This window comes from Pelobates fuscus, chromosome 1 (assembly GCF_036172605.1).
Source record: "Pelobates fuscus isolate aPelFus1 chromosome 1, aPelFus1.pri, whole genome shotgun sequence".
Lineage (NCBI taxonomy): Eukaryota > Metazoa > Chordata > Amphibia > Anura > Pelobatidae > Pelobates > Pelobates fuscus.
Window position 1 is genome coordinate 94429799 of NC_086317.1, and position 18757 is coordinate 94448555.

The window sequence follows — 18757 nt, forward strand, 5'->3', positions numbered from 1 at the left end:
TATTCACAGTACACACACTACATCCACCACACATTAAAACACTCTGCATTCACTATACACAGACACTGCGTCTAATACACACACTACATCCACTACAGACACTGCATCCACTAAACACATTTCATCTAGTACATACAAACACTACATCCACTACATAAATACACACTACATCACTGTACACACACTACATCCACTACTCAAACACTCTCTGCATTCACTACAAATTAACACTCTGCATTCACTACACTAACACACACTCTGCATCCGCTACACACTAACACACCCTCTGCATTCACTACACATTAACACACTGCATTCACTACACTAACACACACTCTGCATCCGCTACACACTAACACACCCTCTGCATTCACTACACATTAACACACTGCATCCGCTACACACTAACACACACTCTGCATCCGCTACACACTAACACACACTTTGCATTCACTACACATTTTCACACACTCTGCATTCACTGCACTAACACACACACACTACATTCATTACATTGACACACTCTGCATTCACTACACACTAACACACACTCTGCATTCATTACACACTAACACACACTCATCCACTACACAAACATCCTGTATTCACAGTACACACACTACATCCACCACAAATTGAAACACTCTGCATTCACTATACACAGACACTGCGTCTAATACACACACTGCATCCACTACAGACACTGCATCCACTAAACACATTTCATCTAGTACATACAAACATCACATCCACTACACAAACACACACTACATCACTGTACACACACTACATGCACTACTCAAACACTCTTTGCGTTCACTATACACACTGCATCCGCTACACAAACACACACTCTGCATTCACTGCACAAACAGTATCTAATACACACAAACACTACATCCATTACACACATTCTAATTCACTTCCACTATACACACCACATTCAGTCCCGCATCATTGTCAGCGGACTAGGTAGGGCGTGGGCTGGCCCGGGAGGGGGCAGAGGGGGGGGGGGGCCCAGACCTTGTGCTTTATCAGGGGCCCCACAATTTCTGATGGCAGCCCTGATCAGGGGCATCCCAGAGTTTGTAGAGGGGGAGCAGCTGTTGGAATTCACAAGAAATATGATCGCAGCCTTGGGAATTAAAAGTTGTGCAGCCTCTCCCACTATAAAGTCAGTATTAAGGGTGAAAAAATCTGCTGCAGCACCTAGCAATGCCCCAAGAGATACCATTGCACTCACGAGAGACATAGCGGCGCAAGCCGCGATCATGGCCAGATCCAGGGCACTGCAAACCATACACTACGAGGGCACTGTACTGGCGATATACAGTGATCTCCCTTTTGCAGTGTTGGCAGAAAAGAGGAAACTAGCACCCATAGCAAGGAGACTGAGAGACAACTCCGTGAAATACAGATGGGGAGTCGACGGTTTCCTCTCAGCAACGTCGGGAGCCGGACCCATCCTCCTCATCTCCTCTGAGGATCCAGAACCTTTCCTCCGAAGTGTAGGCATACTAGCCGAGGGGCAGGAGCACACACCATCTGTGTCTACACCCAAGAAGCAAACTGACACCAAGGGGCATGACAAAACGATCCTGACGACCCAGAGACACACCGCACAACGGCGGCGACTAGAGAATGCTGAAATAAAGACCCTTTCACTGCAAAAAACACAGAGCTTGAGGCTCACCACCTGAGCTGCTCCGGAGAGGATGCAACCCATGTCCACTGCATTTCAGGCCTCCCATCAGAGACATGAGACCGCAGACAAAGACACGATGCACTCAGCTACAGTTTATTCTATTTTTCTTTATCATTAATGCTTATAAGTTGTTTGTATTGTTTGAAATACATACCCATGCACAGCATTACTTGATGTCTATACTTTATAATACCCATATATTGGTCACGTTGTAAGATTTATATGCAAAAGCAAATAAAATACAAATAAAAAAATAAAATAAAAATTGCAAGCACCATAACCACTATAGCACGCTGCTGTGATCATGGTTTCATAAGTGCCCTGGCACCCTTCATTTGTCTTAAAATAAGATGGCTCAAGTAGAATTTGTAGATCTTGACAAAAGCCTACTGTGAGGCTAAAATGTGGTCATGCAAAAGTTGTGTAAGTTAAAAAAAGGAAAGCTCGGATTTAAGAAGTGCTGGACCATTATTTTATCTTATGAAACCCATTTAAGAATACCCACACCCAGAAAGCTGAATACCTTTTTAACAAGAATGTTGCTATTCACTTTGATGTCTATGTTGATTGGTGTCTCTGGAAAAGATTCAAACACCTCTTTCAGCAACGGGATACGTCTGTCTTCTCCTCCTTCACAGCAGCAGTCTGGAAAAAATGTACACCAGTTAGACACATGTTGATATTTGGCCTCGAAGACTGATCTCTGACCGTCAGTCACTGTTTATTGCTGAGTAGGCAAAATAAACCATACTTATAGATATCAAACATAGGATGTGCTGAAGACAAATCCATTTTCAAAATGTACTTTTAAAAAACAAGCACTGAAGTAGCTAATTTAATCCTCTGAAAGAAACACAGAAAAAATCCAGGTCTATTAACCAAAACCCAGATGATCGAACATTTGATGGAGACATTCCCATGATGGGCACTATCCCACTTAACAATCTATTAAACATTGTGTGTTATTGGTTTGTTCTCGGCCCCAAAGGTACCATTGTTCTACTGAAAAAAATAATAACCAACACTTAATGACATTCACTGATGACAGCTTAATAAATAATCAGCCACAAACCAAAGTCTTTAATAAATTACACAAAGCTATTAAGGCTGGTATCCAACTAATTATAAGGCAACTTTTGTAACAGCCGAGCTAGTATAACCTGCTGGGTAACATAATAAGCAAAACTATAAACAACTGTATAAATCTTCACTATCGCATATGGTCTATGCTTTCTACGAGACATTCTGTACTATAGCCACATATATACACAGCCATGAAAAAATTAAAGGGACACTATAGACACCAAGACCACTTCAGCTCATTGAAGTGGTGTGGGTGCAGTGTCCCTTTCTCCCTTAGTCAGTTTTTGAGAAACTGCAACGTTTACATTGCAGCACTAAGAAAGCCTCTAGTGGCTATCTACCAGTTTGCAGTCTGCAGTCTGCAATTGATTGTTAAAGGAACACTATAGTGTCAGGAATACAAACATGTATTCCTGACACTAGTGTTTAACTAACTATTTAGATTGTCCGTCCCACCTCAGATGGCATGGGATAGGTGATGCTTGGAGTGTCACTAGATAATATCTAAAACAATAGCTTGCATTATTATATATGCATCATATAATTACCCAGAACTGAACACTAAGAACGCAATAAATCACTAATGTGCAAAACAAGTGGTTTCTTGATTTGCCTTTTTCCATTCCTGGCAAGCAATGTTAAAGTCTGTTGTCCTTTGGAGCCTTTGTCAACATGAACCCTGTATTTAAGATAAATAAATACAAAACTCTTCAACACACAAGACTATTTACCTTTTTCAAATGTGACATCCAGCTGGCAAAGATATGAAGGGAGATTCTGCCAAGACAAACAAATTAAAAGATAAAACTTTCAACATAATAATAATAATAATATATCTGTAGAAATACAAAATGAAGAGAATGAAACATTTAATAAAATAATTCGTATAATACTGAATAATAGATCAAGGGAACTCAGCCATAGCTCCCCAGGATTCTACAGGGTCCCTATAGCAGTATGAACTCAATGTCATATTTAAATAGTGTACTCTGAATCATAACTCTGAACTGCCAAGTGCGACAACAGGCATTGGATATTGAAAGAACAGCGAAAATTGGTCAACACATATTGTCAGGGAACAAAGTGTAATGACACCACTAAGTTATTTGGCTTTAAAAGGGGGGAAGGCAGGGCGGGGCCTGTCGGAGGAGCTTTAGTTTGATTAAGCTAGAAAAGCTGATTTTAGGGGTACCTCGGCACCTAAAAGCTAACATCCCCTCTTACTACAACAGCTTGTGCCGATGCAAACTCAAAACTTGATGACCCTGAAGCTCTGGTGCGGCAACTGAGGCATGCAGCCTACCCGAACGAGGGGTGAGGTGGACACCCACTGCCTTACCCTCTCGCAGACTCCTGCGCATTGATTCCTCGATGGTACATCTGGCTGGTCCCGCTCCCCCTCCCCCTATGGACCAATGGGGGATATCCTGGTCCCCACTGCAGGGATCCACAACTGCTGAGTGGATGGAAGAAGGGTGACCCCAGCAAGCAGTATGCTGCATCCCAAATTCCAATATGGCCGCCGAACGGGCCTCTCCACCATTGATGATGCAGCTGGACCTGCACACCACACTGCTAACTTGGCTACAGGATGACCGAATATTCTCCCAGCTTACATCAGCTGATAACCTGCACAGGCGAGCAGAGTGCATACGACCACCTGCAACACGATCTCCGGAACCACTGCCGGACCTCTACAGACACTTTCCTGGGCCTCGAGCATGGCGGAGAAGATCTCCACATCAAAGTCCAACACCCAGACACCAACCTGGGACCCCGAAGCTGGTTCACAGAAGAGCCAGATCAGTTGGCGCAAGATGCAGGCTCGTACAGCGACCTAGGGCTGGTGGAGTGGAGGGTGTCGGACTTATGCAGAACTCTAAGCTCACTGTTTTTCAACAGGCATGGGGTTGGAGTAGGTTGAGGAGCCATAAGGGAGGGATGGAACTAGAGACATGCTCATCTACTTCTCCTTACCATGTAGTTTACCCTGTATTATAAATGGACCCAGTGGCTTACTAAGCATTGTGTTTCTTATCCTTTCTCTCCCAGCTCCCTACATGCTTATATGTTATACTTACTTATTGATTTCCATACAGCCAACATGCATGCGTAAGGGGAACCTAAATCTTTACATAAGCGTTTAAATTTGCAGCCACACACGTCACTGTGTTCTGCCATGCATGTTCATCCTGATTACTTAATCCAAAAATGTGCAGTGCTCTCAATGCCATAATGATGTTCTCCTGTGTGTATCGTTACGTTTGCTCCAGCTGTTGTGGCAAAGCAAGCCTGCTTGGTAATCATATGCACAAATAAAATAAAGAATAAAAAAAAGGAGGGAGGGGAGGGGGGGCTAATTGGCGGGCTAGTGAAGTGTAGTGCTCTTCTTTGCTTTCTAAATCCTTTTCACCTTTCCTTGATTAATGATAAGTGCAAACAATAAAATAATTGCACGCCTGCTCAGATACAAAAAGGTGATAGGAAGGGACAGCGCTATAAAAGATGGAATGTTTAAGATGAACACATTTTAAAATAATTAAATAAGTCTGGGGTAAATATTTTCTTTTTTGGTTCTACATATAAAATCTAAATGTTATGAGAATACTTATAAACTCAGTGTTACTTTATTAGGTACCCCTTTCTAATACTGTATATGGCCTCTTTCCCCCCAGAAAGTCCTGGATTCTTCCTGGCATGGATTGAGCAAGGTGCTGGAGACAATCTTTAGTGATTCTGCTCCATGCAGACATGATAGCATCACACAACTGCTGCAGCCAAAGACTCCTTCCACCAGAACCCCTACAATGAGCTGCAATGGCTATTGTGGTTACAGTGCCCTTGTAACATTATCTACTTTACTGTTTGAACCATTCTCTACCAACACTATGTATACAGGGCCTAGATATGTCTTGCACTGCATAGTCTGTAGTGTCCAGTGCTATTTTATTATCAGGTGTAAATACTTAGGTTTATGAGTGTTAATCATAGGTGACTGTCCTCATATTCAGAAAAGGTTAAATAAGCATGTAAGAATGTCAGACCAACATGAACTTACACCAGAGGTATGGTAAGCTATAATTTACTGTCATGTTATAACATGCAGTATAGAAATCCATAAACACGAATTATAGAAAAGCCCATGTCTATGCTTGTTTGTAGATACAGTACAAAACAGAGTATACTATAGCAATATGAAGAATCTTTTCTTAACACAGACAATTTCTCATTTCTCATAGTATTGTCACAAACAGCGAGGAAACAAAATGAACTTCTATGAACTTTCTTCCAGAAAATTCGTACAATTCTCGGCAATTATGATTTACTAAATGCAAGTAACATTACATAAAAAATGTAAACAATCTGCAAGACAAATATGAACTTACATTGCATAGCTTTATAGTTTACACAATGTATCCCCAGACTCACATACAATATACAAAGGAGAATAACTATGTAGATGGTTCTGACCATTTACATTTTTATAAGTGTTTGGTTTAAAGGGACACTATAGTCACCAGAACAACTACAGCTTAATGTAGTTGTTCTGGTGAGTATAATTATTATATGCAGGCATTTCATTGTAAGCACTGTCTTTTCAGAGAAAAGGCAGTGTTTACATTGCCCTTAGGGACACTGGAGGTGCTTTCTGGCTCAGTGCTGCACAGTAGGCATCAGTGATGTTCAGCGTCCCTGAATGTTCCTCATAGAGATGCATTGATTCAGTGCATCTCTATGAGGAGGTGCTGATGGCCCAAACTGTGTTTGGGCCTGTCCCCTTGCCGATATTAGCCAATTGGCTAAATAAGATTGGCAATTGGCAATTCTGATGATGTCACCAAGGGGGCGGGGACAGCTGAAAAAAGGGTGCGTTTTAACCCATTCTGAAGGGGGTAAGAGAGAGGGGGGAGAACAGACAGGAGAGCAGGTACTAAATATTTCAAGAAACTCTTGAAAATATAGGACAGACTAAAATAAATATCTTATACCCAAGCTATGTTTGCCCCACTCTGAATTCTGAGCAATATAATAACTTTCATGCAAATTAAAGTGCCCAACATTGCTACTCCTTGTGTACATATTACAAATAAATATTGTATTTGCCACGGTATTTAACAGTCAATGTCTTCTGGACAAAAATGAGTTTAACTTATTTTTTTTCTTTTTAACTTAAGAGTACAAGTCATTAACCAGAATTTTTTTACTAATATGTTGACTTATCAACCATATGGAACAAATATGTGATTTTGAAGTTTAAAAAAATTAAATTACATTTAGAAACTCACATTTCGCTATCTTGCACCTGACAGTCAGCAAAGAGAAGTCATACATAAATGAGGAAAAATTAAACAATGTTTCTTTTTTTCCTCCTTAGTTTAAACGTGTTTCTAAATATAAAAAGGGACACCATACTCACCGGAACCACTACAGCTTAATATAGTGGTTCTGGGGCATATAGTCGGATCTGATCTGGGGGGGTTCCCAAGTCACAGCACTTGGACACTGCACTAAGCACCACTCACGATGCACTGAGGGAATCCTCCCTTCTTCTGTTCACATTTTTGTTATGATTTTCTTCTAATTTTCGTTCTCTCAGAATTACTCTCTCTGGAGTTTAACTCCGTACGACAGGTTAACAGCATTTAGTTTAATGACCTAGTATAGAACACCCACGAAGGTGTTTATTAGCAGAAGCAAGTGAAATAGAAATAGTTTAGGGGACTATTTATTGTTATTTTCATGATATTTTGACTTGACGTCAGTCTCTACTTTGACTCAGCTGTCTCCCTTTGTCTATTTAGACACTTGCTACTTTGTCTATTGCTCTGCTATATCTAAGTTTCGGTCTAACATCCTTCAAGACTCTGTACTGTGTATATATCGAGTTTTTTATCTCGCAACTGATTTATTACACAGAGATTTTTGAAGGAAAAACGCTGTTTAGGGGACCTATAACCCACTTGGTAATCGCACTTAGAACAATGGATTCGCTTTTTATACCAAGGGTAAACATTATAGGTAATTAGAGGAACCAGAGAGCTTTCCTATTGATACACAGTTGCTACAGTATCTCTTTTTCTTTAATAGATTAATAAAGTCTGTATGTTTTTCAGTGGATTTAGAGATACTCCTTATGCACTGTATCTATCATGTTTAGCATCTCTCCGTTATTTATCCCCATTTCCCTGTCTACTGGGCTCTAGATTCTAAGATTTATGTGGTACAAAATCTATGTGCACTTATATTTGTATCTTTACCAGCGGGCTTGGTAGTTTCCCCCTCTTTTTTAAGGGGTAACATCCGAGCATTCTGTGTGTGTTTTTCTGGGGCATATAGCCTGGATATTCTGTTCCTGCAAGCTCAGCAGTATAAAAGGCAGCGTTTACATTGCTGTCTAAGTCCACTTTTGGTGGCTTCCTGAACGAGGTCCTGCAATCTTTGCTAGACCTATTTTTAGCATCTCCAAACTCTGCACGGAGACAATGCATGCTTTGACCCAATGCACTCTATGAGAAGATGCTGATTGGCGCAGTGCAGCAATATGCCACATATGCGCACTATCCTCCCTATGCTTCCCTATGGGGATGTATTGGATTCGCAGAGATCATCAAGATTAAGGCAGAGGGCGGACATCCAAATAGTTAGTAGAACACTCTAGCATTAGGAGAACATGTTTGCATTTCTAACGCCATAGTGTTTCTTTAATATAAATTTCAAAAAAGTGAGCATTGAACGAAACAAAAAATTAAAAGGCTTTTCAATGGTGGAATTTCCATGCATGTGGCTGACAGTTGCTATCATAGACACCAAGCAAGGTAAGTTAATCTACCTAATATTTATTTTATTTATTTATCAAATATTTTAGCAGGAAGGATACATTGAGATTTCCCTCGTTTTCAAGTATGTCCTATTCAAGAAAGCTGCCTGGGTGCTTAGAGGGAGCCTTTAAGAAATATAGCAAAGACCATACGTTACATTTGTAAAGACTGAAATTAAGTGATTATAAAGTTAATAAGGTCAAAGCTAGAGCCCAAGGATTATTGGAACAATAAATGACCTTTATCCTAGTTTAATTCTAAGAGAGAATGCTCCTTTAGAGAAATGGTCGCTCAGTCACTCAGCATTTGGAACTGTGGAATGTTAATCAGCTAAACATAGAGCACAGTTTCCTGACCTTAAAATAGTTTTCCGTTGAATGTACATTAATACAGTAACATGTCTGTCTAGTCCCTATGCTGCCTGTATTCGCTAACACCAATCTATAAGGAACATGTTACAGGGCCAGGCAGATAGATCCTGACAGTAGAGGTCCACTTTGTTTCCATATCTAAAATCACTGAAGAAGATGTGTGCTGCTCTCACACATACACAGACCACTCACAGCTGTATCTCTCCCACTTACAAACAAATAGAAAACAAAACTAAAAAAGTAACAAAGGGCAAGAATAGTTAATAGCATTTAATTCAAGATGTTAGATGCCACCAAGATAACTTCTGGTTTTGACAGAACCGACTCGTTGTTCTTTACTTGTCTTCATTGATGCTTATGTGAACAAGTAAACATTTAACATATAATTGCAATTTAAAAAAAATTATATAAAATTTAGAAACTCTCATTTCTCTATCTTGCAGCTGACAGTCAGCAAAGAGAAGTCATACATAAAGGAGGAAAAATTAAACAATGTTTCTTTTTTTCCTCCTTAGTTTAAACGTGTTTCTAAATATAAAAAGGGACACCATAGTCACCTAAACCACTACAGCCTGCATAGTCTGTGCCTGCAGACTGAGCATTGTAAACGCTGCCTTTTCAAAGAAAAAATGTTTACATTGCTGTCTAAGTCCACCCCTGGTGGCAGTCACTCAGACAGCTACTAGGGGGACTTCCTGGTTGATCTGGTTTATCTGGTTGACTCAGTAAAGCTGATGTTTTAGGTTGATGCTCTTTAACTCCCTAACTTCTCGTTAATATTGCATTTAATTCCAGACTTTAGATGCCAACAAAATACGACATCCCAGTTTCTATAGACAAGGCTCAATTTCAGGTCATAAGCTGCAAGCGAGACTTAAACGTTCCTCACCATTAGAAATGTCCTACTACATGACGTCTGTAAATGGACCAGAACACGTATCCTCCCTGACCCCAAAACAGTTGTGTAGTATGCGACAATTCCTGGCATGTGGAAGAATACAAGGCACAGCATGGACACATTGGGCGGCTGCCAATGGCCTCCATATTTGTAGTCTTTACAGCTACAGCAGTAAGATAGCACCAAATGCTATACATTTGGAAGCAATTTGGATAATCTGTAGATAAAATCATAATCATGTCGTGCCTGATATAAAAGTTAGTCACAGTGAGGTTAGGGACCAATGCATTATTAAACTCCAGGTAATTACAGCTCACATTTTGAAGTGAGAGAATTATAGGCAGAGGTCACATGTAAATTTCATATATGTAGATGTGCAAACATCCACATGGAGGAGATGGAAAATGAGAGAGATAATTACGTGTGGACTCTCCCTATAATTCTCTCAAACTGTCTGAGTGATATTGCAGAATTGAAGTACTGCCTGGCTATGACTTGACCTGGGAGAAGGCTGGTGGTTTTAAACTGTCAGAGCACTGCTCTACACCACTCATGACGGCAACAAATATTAGCCATCCACCACTGTTAAAATAAACAAATATTAGCCATGCAGGCACTGTTAAAACATCACTGAGAACCACACAAGGGGTGGGGGGTCCATGGGAAATCACAAAGTACAAATTTCCCACGACCTGAGATAGTTTTACACTCATCAATGGCTAGTGGCTAAGTGGAAACTTTGAGCCCTGCAAGATCTTTATTTTCACTTACCTACAAACACTTATTGCCCTCATTGTGACCATACCATCTGGAGTCAAACCATACTCCACCACAAATATTTTGGTTGTGTTACTTTTCTGACAAAAGCCTTAATTAGTGAAACCCAATGTTATCCTATCCGTAAGATAAGTCAGTCTTGATTCCGTTTTCCCAGTTTTGCTAGAATCCTAGCTTTGAAGTCCATATATCTACACCCTCCACCGCATCATCTACAAGGGCTACCACTTTTTGATGTATTTTTCATATATTATTTAGAACATACACATGTGAGAAAATGACATGTCTCATGTAACAGGTCATTTAATAGGTTAATAAAATATTACACAATACTTCAGTTTAATCCGTTCAGTTAATGAGGTCCTTTTCATGAAGTCTTAAGAACCACTCAGGAGTTAAGTCCTGACCTAAGTTATGTCAATAAACATAGACATGTACTGATATCTTCCAGCAATGATGACAGTATGTAGGCTGGTAGAGCATCATGGAAAATGTTTATCCATATGGAGTTTAATTTGTCATAGAACATTGTTGTTCTTCCCCTAAGTAAGAAAATCACAAACCTGATGTCTCATGCATCTCACAGGATGAAATAAACGTAACTCCTTCTTGAGGCCACGTAAAAATGTTACTTACACAGTATTTAAGGTCTGAAATGTTGACATTCACACCTGTGGATCTCTTCAGGTTCCCATCATGTGAAACAACAACTTGTTCGTCTTTTGTGAGGTGACAGTCCAGTTCCAGCATATCGGTCCCCAGGTTGATGGCACTGTAAGGTATGATGATAAGACATTATCAGGTGAGCATCTACAAAAGGGATCACTGGACTTGCAGAGTTCGATTTCGGTGAAATGGACACTAACTAGCACAGCCACTCAGTTCATTGTTGTAGGTATGGTTCAAGAAGTGCCTGGGTGCTTCCTTCTGTAATAATAGGTTCAAGCAGTGGAGGTGGGTTGTCCCAACGCTGCTAGTCTATCATTGGAATCCAAGGTTGGACGGATGTAAAACCTTTGTATTATTTATGCTGCAGCAGAAGGGGTAGACACCACCACAAAAACAGTGGGGGACAGTGCCTACAAACTCTTTATACCATAACAATTGCATTTAGCTGTAGTGGTATCACATTTCAAATATAATTTTATCCAAAAAGGCAGTGCATATTAAAGATAATATCTAACCTTACAGTTGTATGTGGCACAGGACAGAATGGCTAAATAGTGATTTCACTTTCCATATTCATAAAAAAAAAAAAAAGTTTAAGAGTCAAGCATCTTATAAGAGTGAACAGTATATACTGGAATGATAGGGTGACAACTCGACAATTTTAAGAATACAAGAACTGCCTACTGCAACAGGCAATATAAACAAAGTAAAGAAAAGTAAAAAAGAAAGAAATGGGGGGCAGAAGAGGGAGAGAGAAGGAATGCACATTAAACTTCAACCCATTTGAGGTTTCTCACACATTTTCATAAAAAAGAGGGAATTAGAAGTCTATTAGATAGACTCTTTGTAGTGCTCCAAGGGTTCCATACTTCGTTAAAAGAGGGGAGAGTATACCCGACGATAGCTGTTTATTTGTCCATTAGTTGGTTAGGTTCTATTGTGGTTATAACTACTGGCAACCTAAAGCTAGTGGGTTCTAGGGCTCACCTAGCAGTTAAGGTAATCTTTTTGTATGAATTTTGTGAGGTTGATTCCCTCAATGGATCTAGTTAATAGTAATGCCCAGGGTACCATAACCAAGGACCAGAGGAAGTATTTGTATTTCCTGTATTTATTGCCAAAAGATCTGTACTTTTGGGGCGAACATATGTGGATATACAAATATATCAATCTTTATCTAAAGCATCTGGGAGTTGGAAGGGGCACGTAAGGCCTGAGGATATATGTACGAGTAACGTTTTCTGGTTTGCCAGGGCAGCAAGACACCTGGACTTGGCAGGTTCCTTATGCAACTAAACAAATGGCAAATTTTCCATAGTTGTAAAAAACAAATTCTGCCAGCTTCAACCAAATGGTTATATATGTAGAACTTCAGGCATCATAACCACTAAAGCCCACAGCTGTTATGGTGTTGTAGTGTTCCTTTAATGGTGCAGATATAATTTAAGTATGGCAGTCTTTAAAGGGTTTATCAAACTGCTGTAGTGGGTATGATTAGAAGAGTACCCTAGTCCCATTATCCAGTAATAGGGTAGATCCTTTTGTAACATTTTGCCTATTGCTTGGGTCCAGGCTCCTGGTCTGCTGAAGGTAGGTTTAAGACATTCAGTTTCTGCGGAGCTGCAAAAGCCGGATGCCGATTGTGCCACTCTTAACTGCTCTCAGTCAATGTATGAGCATCTGACATATAGACGCATAGAATCCATATTAGTTAACTGGCTAATGATGCCCCAATAATGTTGCACTTGGTGGAGTAATACCTCCAGAAGTAGAGGTGTTAAACACCCAAAAACTTTCAAAGCAAAACGTTGCACATACAGACTCCAGGCACCATGGCCACTTCAAATATCTTTAATGATAATGAGTCCCTTAGCAAGCCTCTAGCTTGTTGCATTACAGATCAACTCCTTAAGCTATTCTTTTGACAATCGTGTTCATCCTTCCTTAACACATGTCATTCTCATGTGCCCTCTGCACTCTCAATGCTATATATATATATATATATATATATATATATATATATATATATATATATATATATACAGGTCGCTTGGCACTCACTTTCACATACAACAAAATAATAATAATACCCCGGTGCAAACCACGTAATAAAAATATAAAAAGAAAAATGAAGGTGCACTTAATGGAATTTTAAATAGTAGATATTTACTTAGGTGTCCTGATCAGGACAGTTTGTTCGTTATGTAAAGAAGACACCTAAGTAAATATCTACTATTTGAAATTCCCATGAGTGCACCTTCATTTTTCTTTATATATATATATATATATTCTAAATCTCTAAATATGTTCTGTCAGCCACAGCAGTACACACAGAGATGACATGTTGTTTCTCAGTAGCCTAAAAAGGCCATAAAGCAATAGTTCAGCTGCCTGGAGATAAAACTGTAAATTTTATTTGTAAATTCTTATCTTGTATTTGCCTGGCTACAGCTCTGGTTAGCACGTCAGACTTCGGTTACATGTTAAAAGCTGATGCAAATACAGACATGCTGGTTTTCATGACCATCTAGAATCTAGATACTAAGTGATTACATTGCATTTTTCAGTGCAATAAAGAAATGGCAAAGTGAAATTCTAAACATAATGGATCCACAGGGCCAAGTTTACTTTAAAAAAAAAAATAAATTAAAAAAAATTAAAAATCAATATGTCACTTGTTCAATTAAATAGCTTGATGTAAAAATAACTTGCTCCAGTAGCAGTTTTTACTCAGCCCACTTCCCTTACCTTCGCCAACAGCTGAAGATTCTAGCAGGTGTAATTTAGCACATTTATGATGTACAGTGGTTTTATTAAATAAATATTATTTACATTATTATGAATGCCCTGCTCTGGAATTTATATCTCCTTAAAGAGAGACTATAGGCACCATAACCATTTCATCTTATTGAATACGATATAGTGCTGTGTGTCCCGTGACACTGTTTAACCACTCCACCATTCACTCATTGCTATCGATTCACCATCTACCAGTCAGATATCCGAGACTGAGTGTTAGATCACAATCAGCTATTTAAATCTCCCCAGCATTAGAGCAATGCTTCCTAACAATTCCAATCACTACACTGGCAAACAGCATCCTTGAAGATAGTACTACTGTAAGTCTAACATTAGCATCTGAGAGACAAAACGGATTCCTTTCCCAATATTTTCTAAACCCGATGAACAATCAATCCATTCAATCCAATTTTGAAAGTTGTTGCAGCTTCCCTTTTATTCAACTCTTCCTGACATTTTCTTTATCCGAGACATACCTGTATACCAAGGACTGTTTTTAACCCCTTAAGGACACATGACATGTGTGACATGTCACGATTTTATTCCAGAATTGGGTCCTTAAGGGGTTAAAACATATGGCTTCAAAAATATTTTTTTCCCTTTATTTCTAGTTAAAACCTATTTTTGTGCATGCTTCCTCTCCAGTATCACATAATAAGAGGACCTACTTTATTAAAAACTGAGCACAACTTTACAAACGTTTCCACGTCTTATTTTGTACTGCTACAAATTGCATCAGGGGGGGCACCAACAACGATCTGCTTGATTTAACTGAAAGATGCTGGTAAAAATTGTTCATTGCTATGTTTCCAAGCATTACTAAAATATTTAGGGGACTTTTAGCCAACCTTAAAGGGACACACCAGACCCCCAATACACTTTAGCCTGCTGAAACGCTTTATGTGTGAAGAGTGTGTCCTGTTTTTTTATTTTACAAAAAGTGCAGATTTAAAAAGAAATAGGCACTATTATCAATTAACCTTGTTATCCTGGCTTTCAAGCAGACAATACATCCTGTTAATTCATGGTTTGGTTAGCTCAGTGGAGCTAAACTCTAGAGGCAGCAATTGCCCAGAGCACCTGCCTTGCAAAAACTCCTCATTGAGCTGCATTGGGAAGTCTGTGATTGGACAGCCACATAAAGTCTGGGCTGGGTTAGAAGGGGAGGTCTTGCAAAAGCTGCAGATAAGAGATCTGCAAGTTTTACAAGCTGTTTTCATGAATAACCCAATGAAAAAAAATTCATAATTACAGGTATGCATGTTTTCATTGGGGTGTATCTACTAAACAGTGATTTCTAGTTTGTGTTTTATTTAGACAGTGGAGTGTACCTTTAACCTTAAATCTGAAATTAACTTATAACTCTCACTTTAATAAATAACCCTATAAATAGACACATGATGCAGGGGTTTTACTGTCCCTTTGACGTTGAGTCTATTAAACAGAAGCTTTGCTTCTCCATGCCTGTAGAAGTACTTGTAGGGTGTGCTAGGCTAATGGTTCCAAACCTATTCCCCCAGTCCGGAGCCACTGACTAGGAAGAGGTTTAGCCGATATCCTCAGCCCACCACTGGAAACGAAGTAAGGGCCAGAATTGACCAAGCGATTCCAGGCACTTTCTGCTCCAGGAAGAGAACAGATATTGCAAATCCTGGCAACACAGGAACTTCGTCTTCTTCATTTTTTCTACATAATTGTTGTTGGTTATTTTGCAATACTAATAGATTATTTATTATATATATATATATATATATATATATATATATATATATATCATTGCAAATGAGGGGTCACCCCTAGGCAAGAGTTTACTTTCATTAAAAAAATGTATTATTCCAAACTGCCAAAGTGTCACTTGGAATAAAAACCTTTACTTTATTTACCTTTTTCCTCACAGGACTGGTCTCTAGTGTGCTACTCTGTCTCCTTAGTTATCATCGAGAACGATGATCTCAGCCATCCCAATGCTTTCCCATAGGTAAAACTATATGAGACAATCTGATTGAAATAGAGGAGTTCTACCCCACTATATCAGTGGAAGCACCTCTAGTGGCTTTCAGTATGACAACAACTAGAGGCAGGTTAATCATGCAATGAAAACATTGCTGTTAATGATGAACAGCAATGTTTTCAGCTGCAGGGTTAAAATGGAAGTGACATGACACCCTTTGATAGCAAGTGGCCTGGTCGGGGTGTGACACCAACACAGACTTTTATGACATCACATTCTAAATACATAGACATTAATATGTAGTTGGTACTCACTTTGCAGCTATAACAGCTCCCACTCTTTTGGGATGGCTTTACACAAGATTTTGTGTTTCTGTGGGGATTTTTACCCATTTGTCCAGTAGAGCATTTATGAGGTCAGGCACTGATGCTGGACAGCGTGGCTCGCAATCTCTGTTTCAGTTCACCTCAAGGGTGTTCAATGGGTTTGGGGTCAAGGCTCTGTGCGGGCCAGTCAAGTTTTCTACACTAAACTCATCAAACCATGTCTTTATGGACCTTGCTATACGCACTGGGGCACAGTCATGCTGTAACAGAAAAGGGTCATCCCCAAACTGTTCCCACAAAGATGGAAGCACAGCAATGTCCAAAATGTCTTGGTATGCTGAAGTATTAACGGGGCACTATCGTCACCAGAACAACTACAGCTTAATGTAGTTGTTCTGGTGAGAATAGTCAGTCCCTGCAGGCTTTTTGCAGAGAAAAAGCAGTGTTTAATGTACAGCCTAGGGACACCTCCAGTGGCCACTCCTTAGAGATGCTTCCTGGGGCAGTGTTCCACCCTCTGCATGCATACACTTTCCTAATAGAGATGCATTGATTCAACACATCTCTATGAGGAGATGCTGAATAGCCAGGGTGGTGTTTGGCTCAGCCTCCTGCCCCACCTACTTGGCAATCTAAGCCTATGGGAAAGCATTGTTCTCCTGATGATGTCAGTCAAGGAAGCAGATTAGGAGCAGAGCCATCACCAGCAGACTGGAATAAAGGTAAGATTTTACTATATTTAAGGGTGGAAGAGGGGATTGGGGGTAGGCTAGATGGTGTTTTTAACACTATAGAATCAGAAATACATGTTTGTGTACCTGACCCAATAGTGTTCCTTTAAGATTTTCCTTTACTGGAAGAATAGGACTAGCCCTACTCTGAAAAGCAGCCCCATATCATTATTTGATTTCTTCAGATTAACCCAATTTGTAAATGCAGACTACATGGCTAGGTGCTTGATTTGTTACACCTATGGCAATGGGTCTGACTAAAACACCTGAATTCAATAATTAAAAATTACTCCCTGGCAAGCTCAACCATAAGGAAGTTAAACACCTACTGGGCCACCAGGCACAGAGATCACCTGCATGCAGGAGGGTGAAAAACACACAAAAACATATTACACACACACACTACATCCCCACAGCCAGCACATACCACATCCACACACATTACACCAATTTTTTGCAGATAAGGTTTTTGCCTTGTTTATTTCATTTGGATTTAATCTAAAAATTCAGCGTTTTGTAAAGCAATGTCCAATGCTCCAGGCAGGTGTCCCAAACTAAACTTGCTTTGTGTTTCAGGACAAGTAGATTGTACTACTGCTTTAGTGTATTAGACAAGTATATTCTATTTTTAATTTCCACATCCCTAAAAGTATTATTCCAAGATGTTAATGCAAAAGCAAACAACAGCTCATGAACTTTGACCCCCAAGCTGAGTCATGTCTTTATAGCAGACTGTGGATATAGTAGATACATGTGACATGTAAGTGATGCATGTAATGACATTTTTCATGTGATTTCTCTGTAAAAATGAAACTCCTTATCCAAGGCATTATTCAACATTTTCACTACATGCATTGATGACATCAATTCCTCTTATCTCTACCCCTAATCTGTTCCCTCTGTATTCCTCACCAGTAGTTTTACCTTTCCCTTATAAACAATTGTCTTTCCCACTTTTATATGTTTTATGTATACATATATTTTATTCATATATTAATACTGGAACATAGTCATCTGATGAAAGATAAACAAAACGTCATGAAAGAAACCTCGAACAACACATGCCGAAGTACGAGGCAGCCCAATATAATCATGTATGTACAAAAAATGAGCAGGAGGGGAATGTGGGAATATAAACATGTCTCATTATCTTTGGAGGGGGACAGTGCCAAGAACCCAACTTCAGTGTAAAATACCAGTCATCAATGGATATGCCTTTTATGAGCAGAGGGGTGCAGCCTGGACAAAAGGCAAGGCAAATGTTTTGTTTGATTAGTCATCGAAAATGGTCTGGAAACTAGTGAATTCTAAGTAATTGTTCCAATGAACCCATTGGATGGCTGTCAGTAATCTTTGTTCCCTGGCAAGCAAGCTTGTAAAGACATCTTCTTAAAACCACCACTAACTCTCTTTGATTTAAATATTCTGCAGGTTCTCCCGCTGCTTATTCTTACCTAGAAATGTGCACATATTTTATCAAGGGCCATGAGCGTCACTAGAGTGTTCCTACATTCCTGACTCATCTACAGTACAAATGGCAACTATCTTGTATGTACAACACTGTATACTCTAGGATGTTCCTAAGTGCACTGTATGATCTGGATTTTCACAGTGGTGGAAACTGGGAC

General features: G+C 39.6%; 1 protein-coding gene across 1 annotated transcript in view; it reads right to left on the bottom strand.

Moving 5' to 3' along the window:
- Positions 1-18757, bottom strand: part of GDPD1 (glycerophosphodiester phosphodiesterase domain containing 1) — a 73437-nt gene that overhangs the window by 12458 nt on the left and 42222 nt on the right. Inside the window, exons 3-5 of the mRNA XM_063450094.1 lie at positions 11290-11425; positions 3520-3565; positions 2229-2350 (exon numbers count right to left, since the gene is read on the bottom strand). Coding sequence (XP_063306164.1) covers positions 2229-2350; positions 3520-3565; positions 11290-11425 — 304 coding nt within the window. The remainder of the gene's footprint in view (positions 1-2228; positions 2351-3519; positions 3566-11289; positions 11426-18757) is intronic.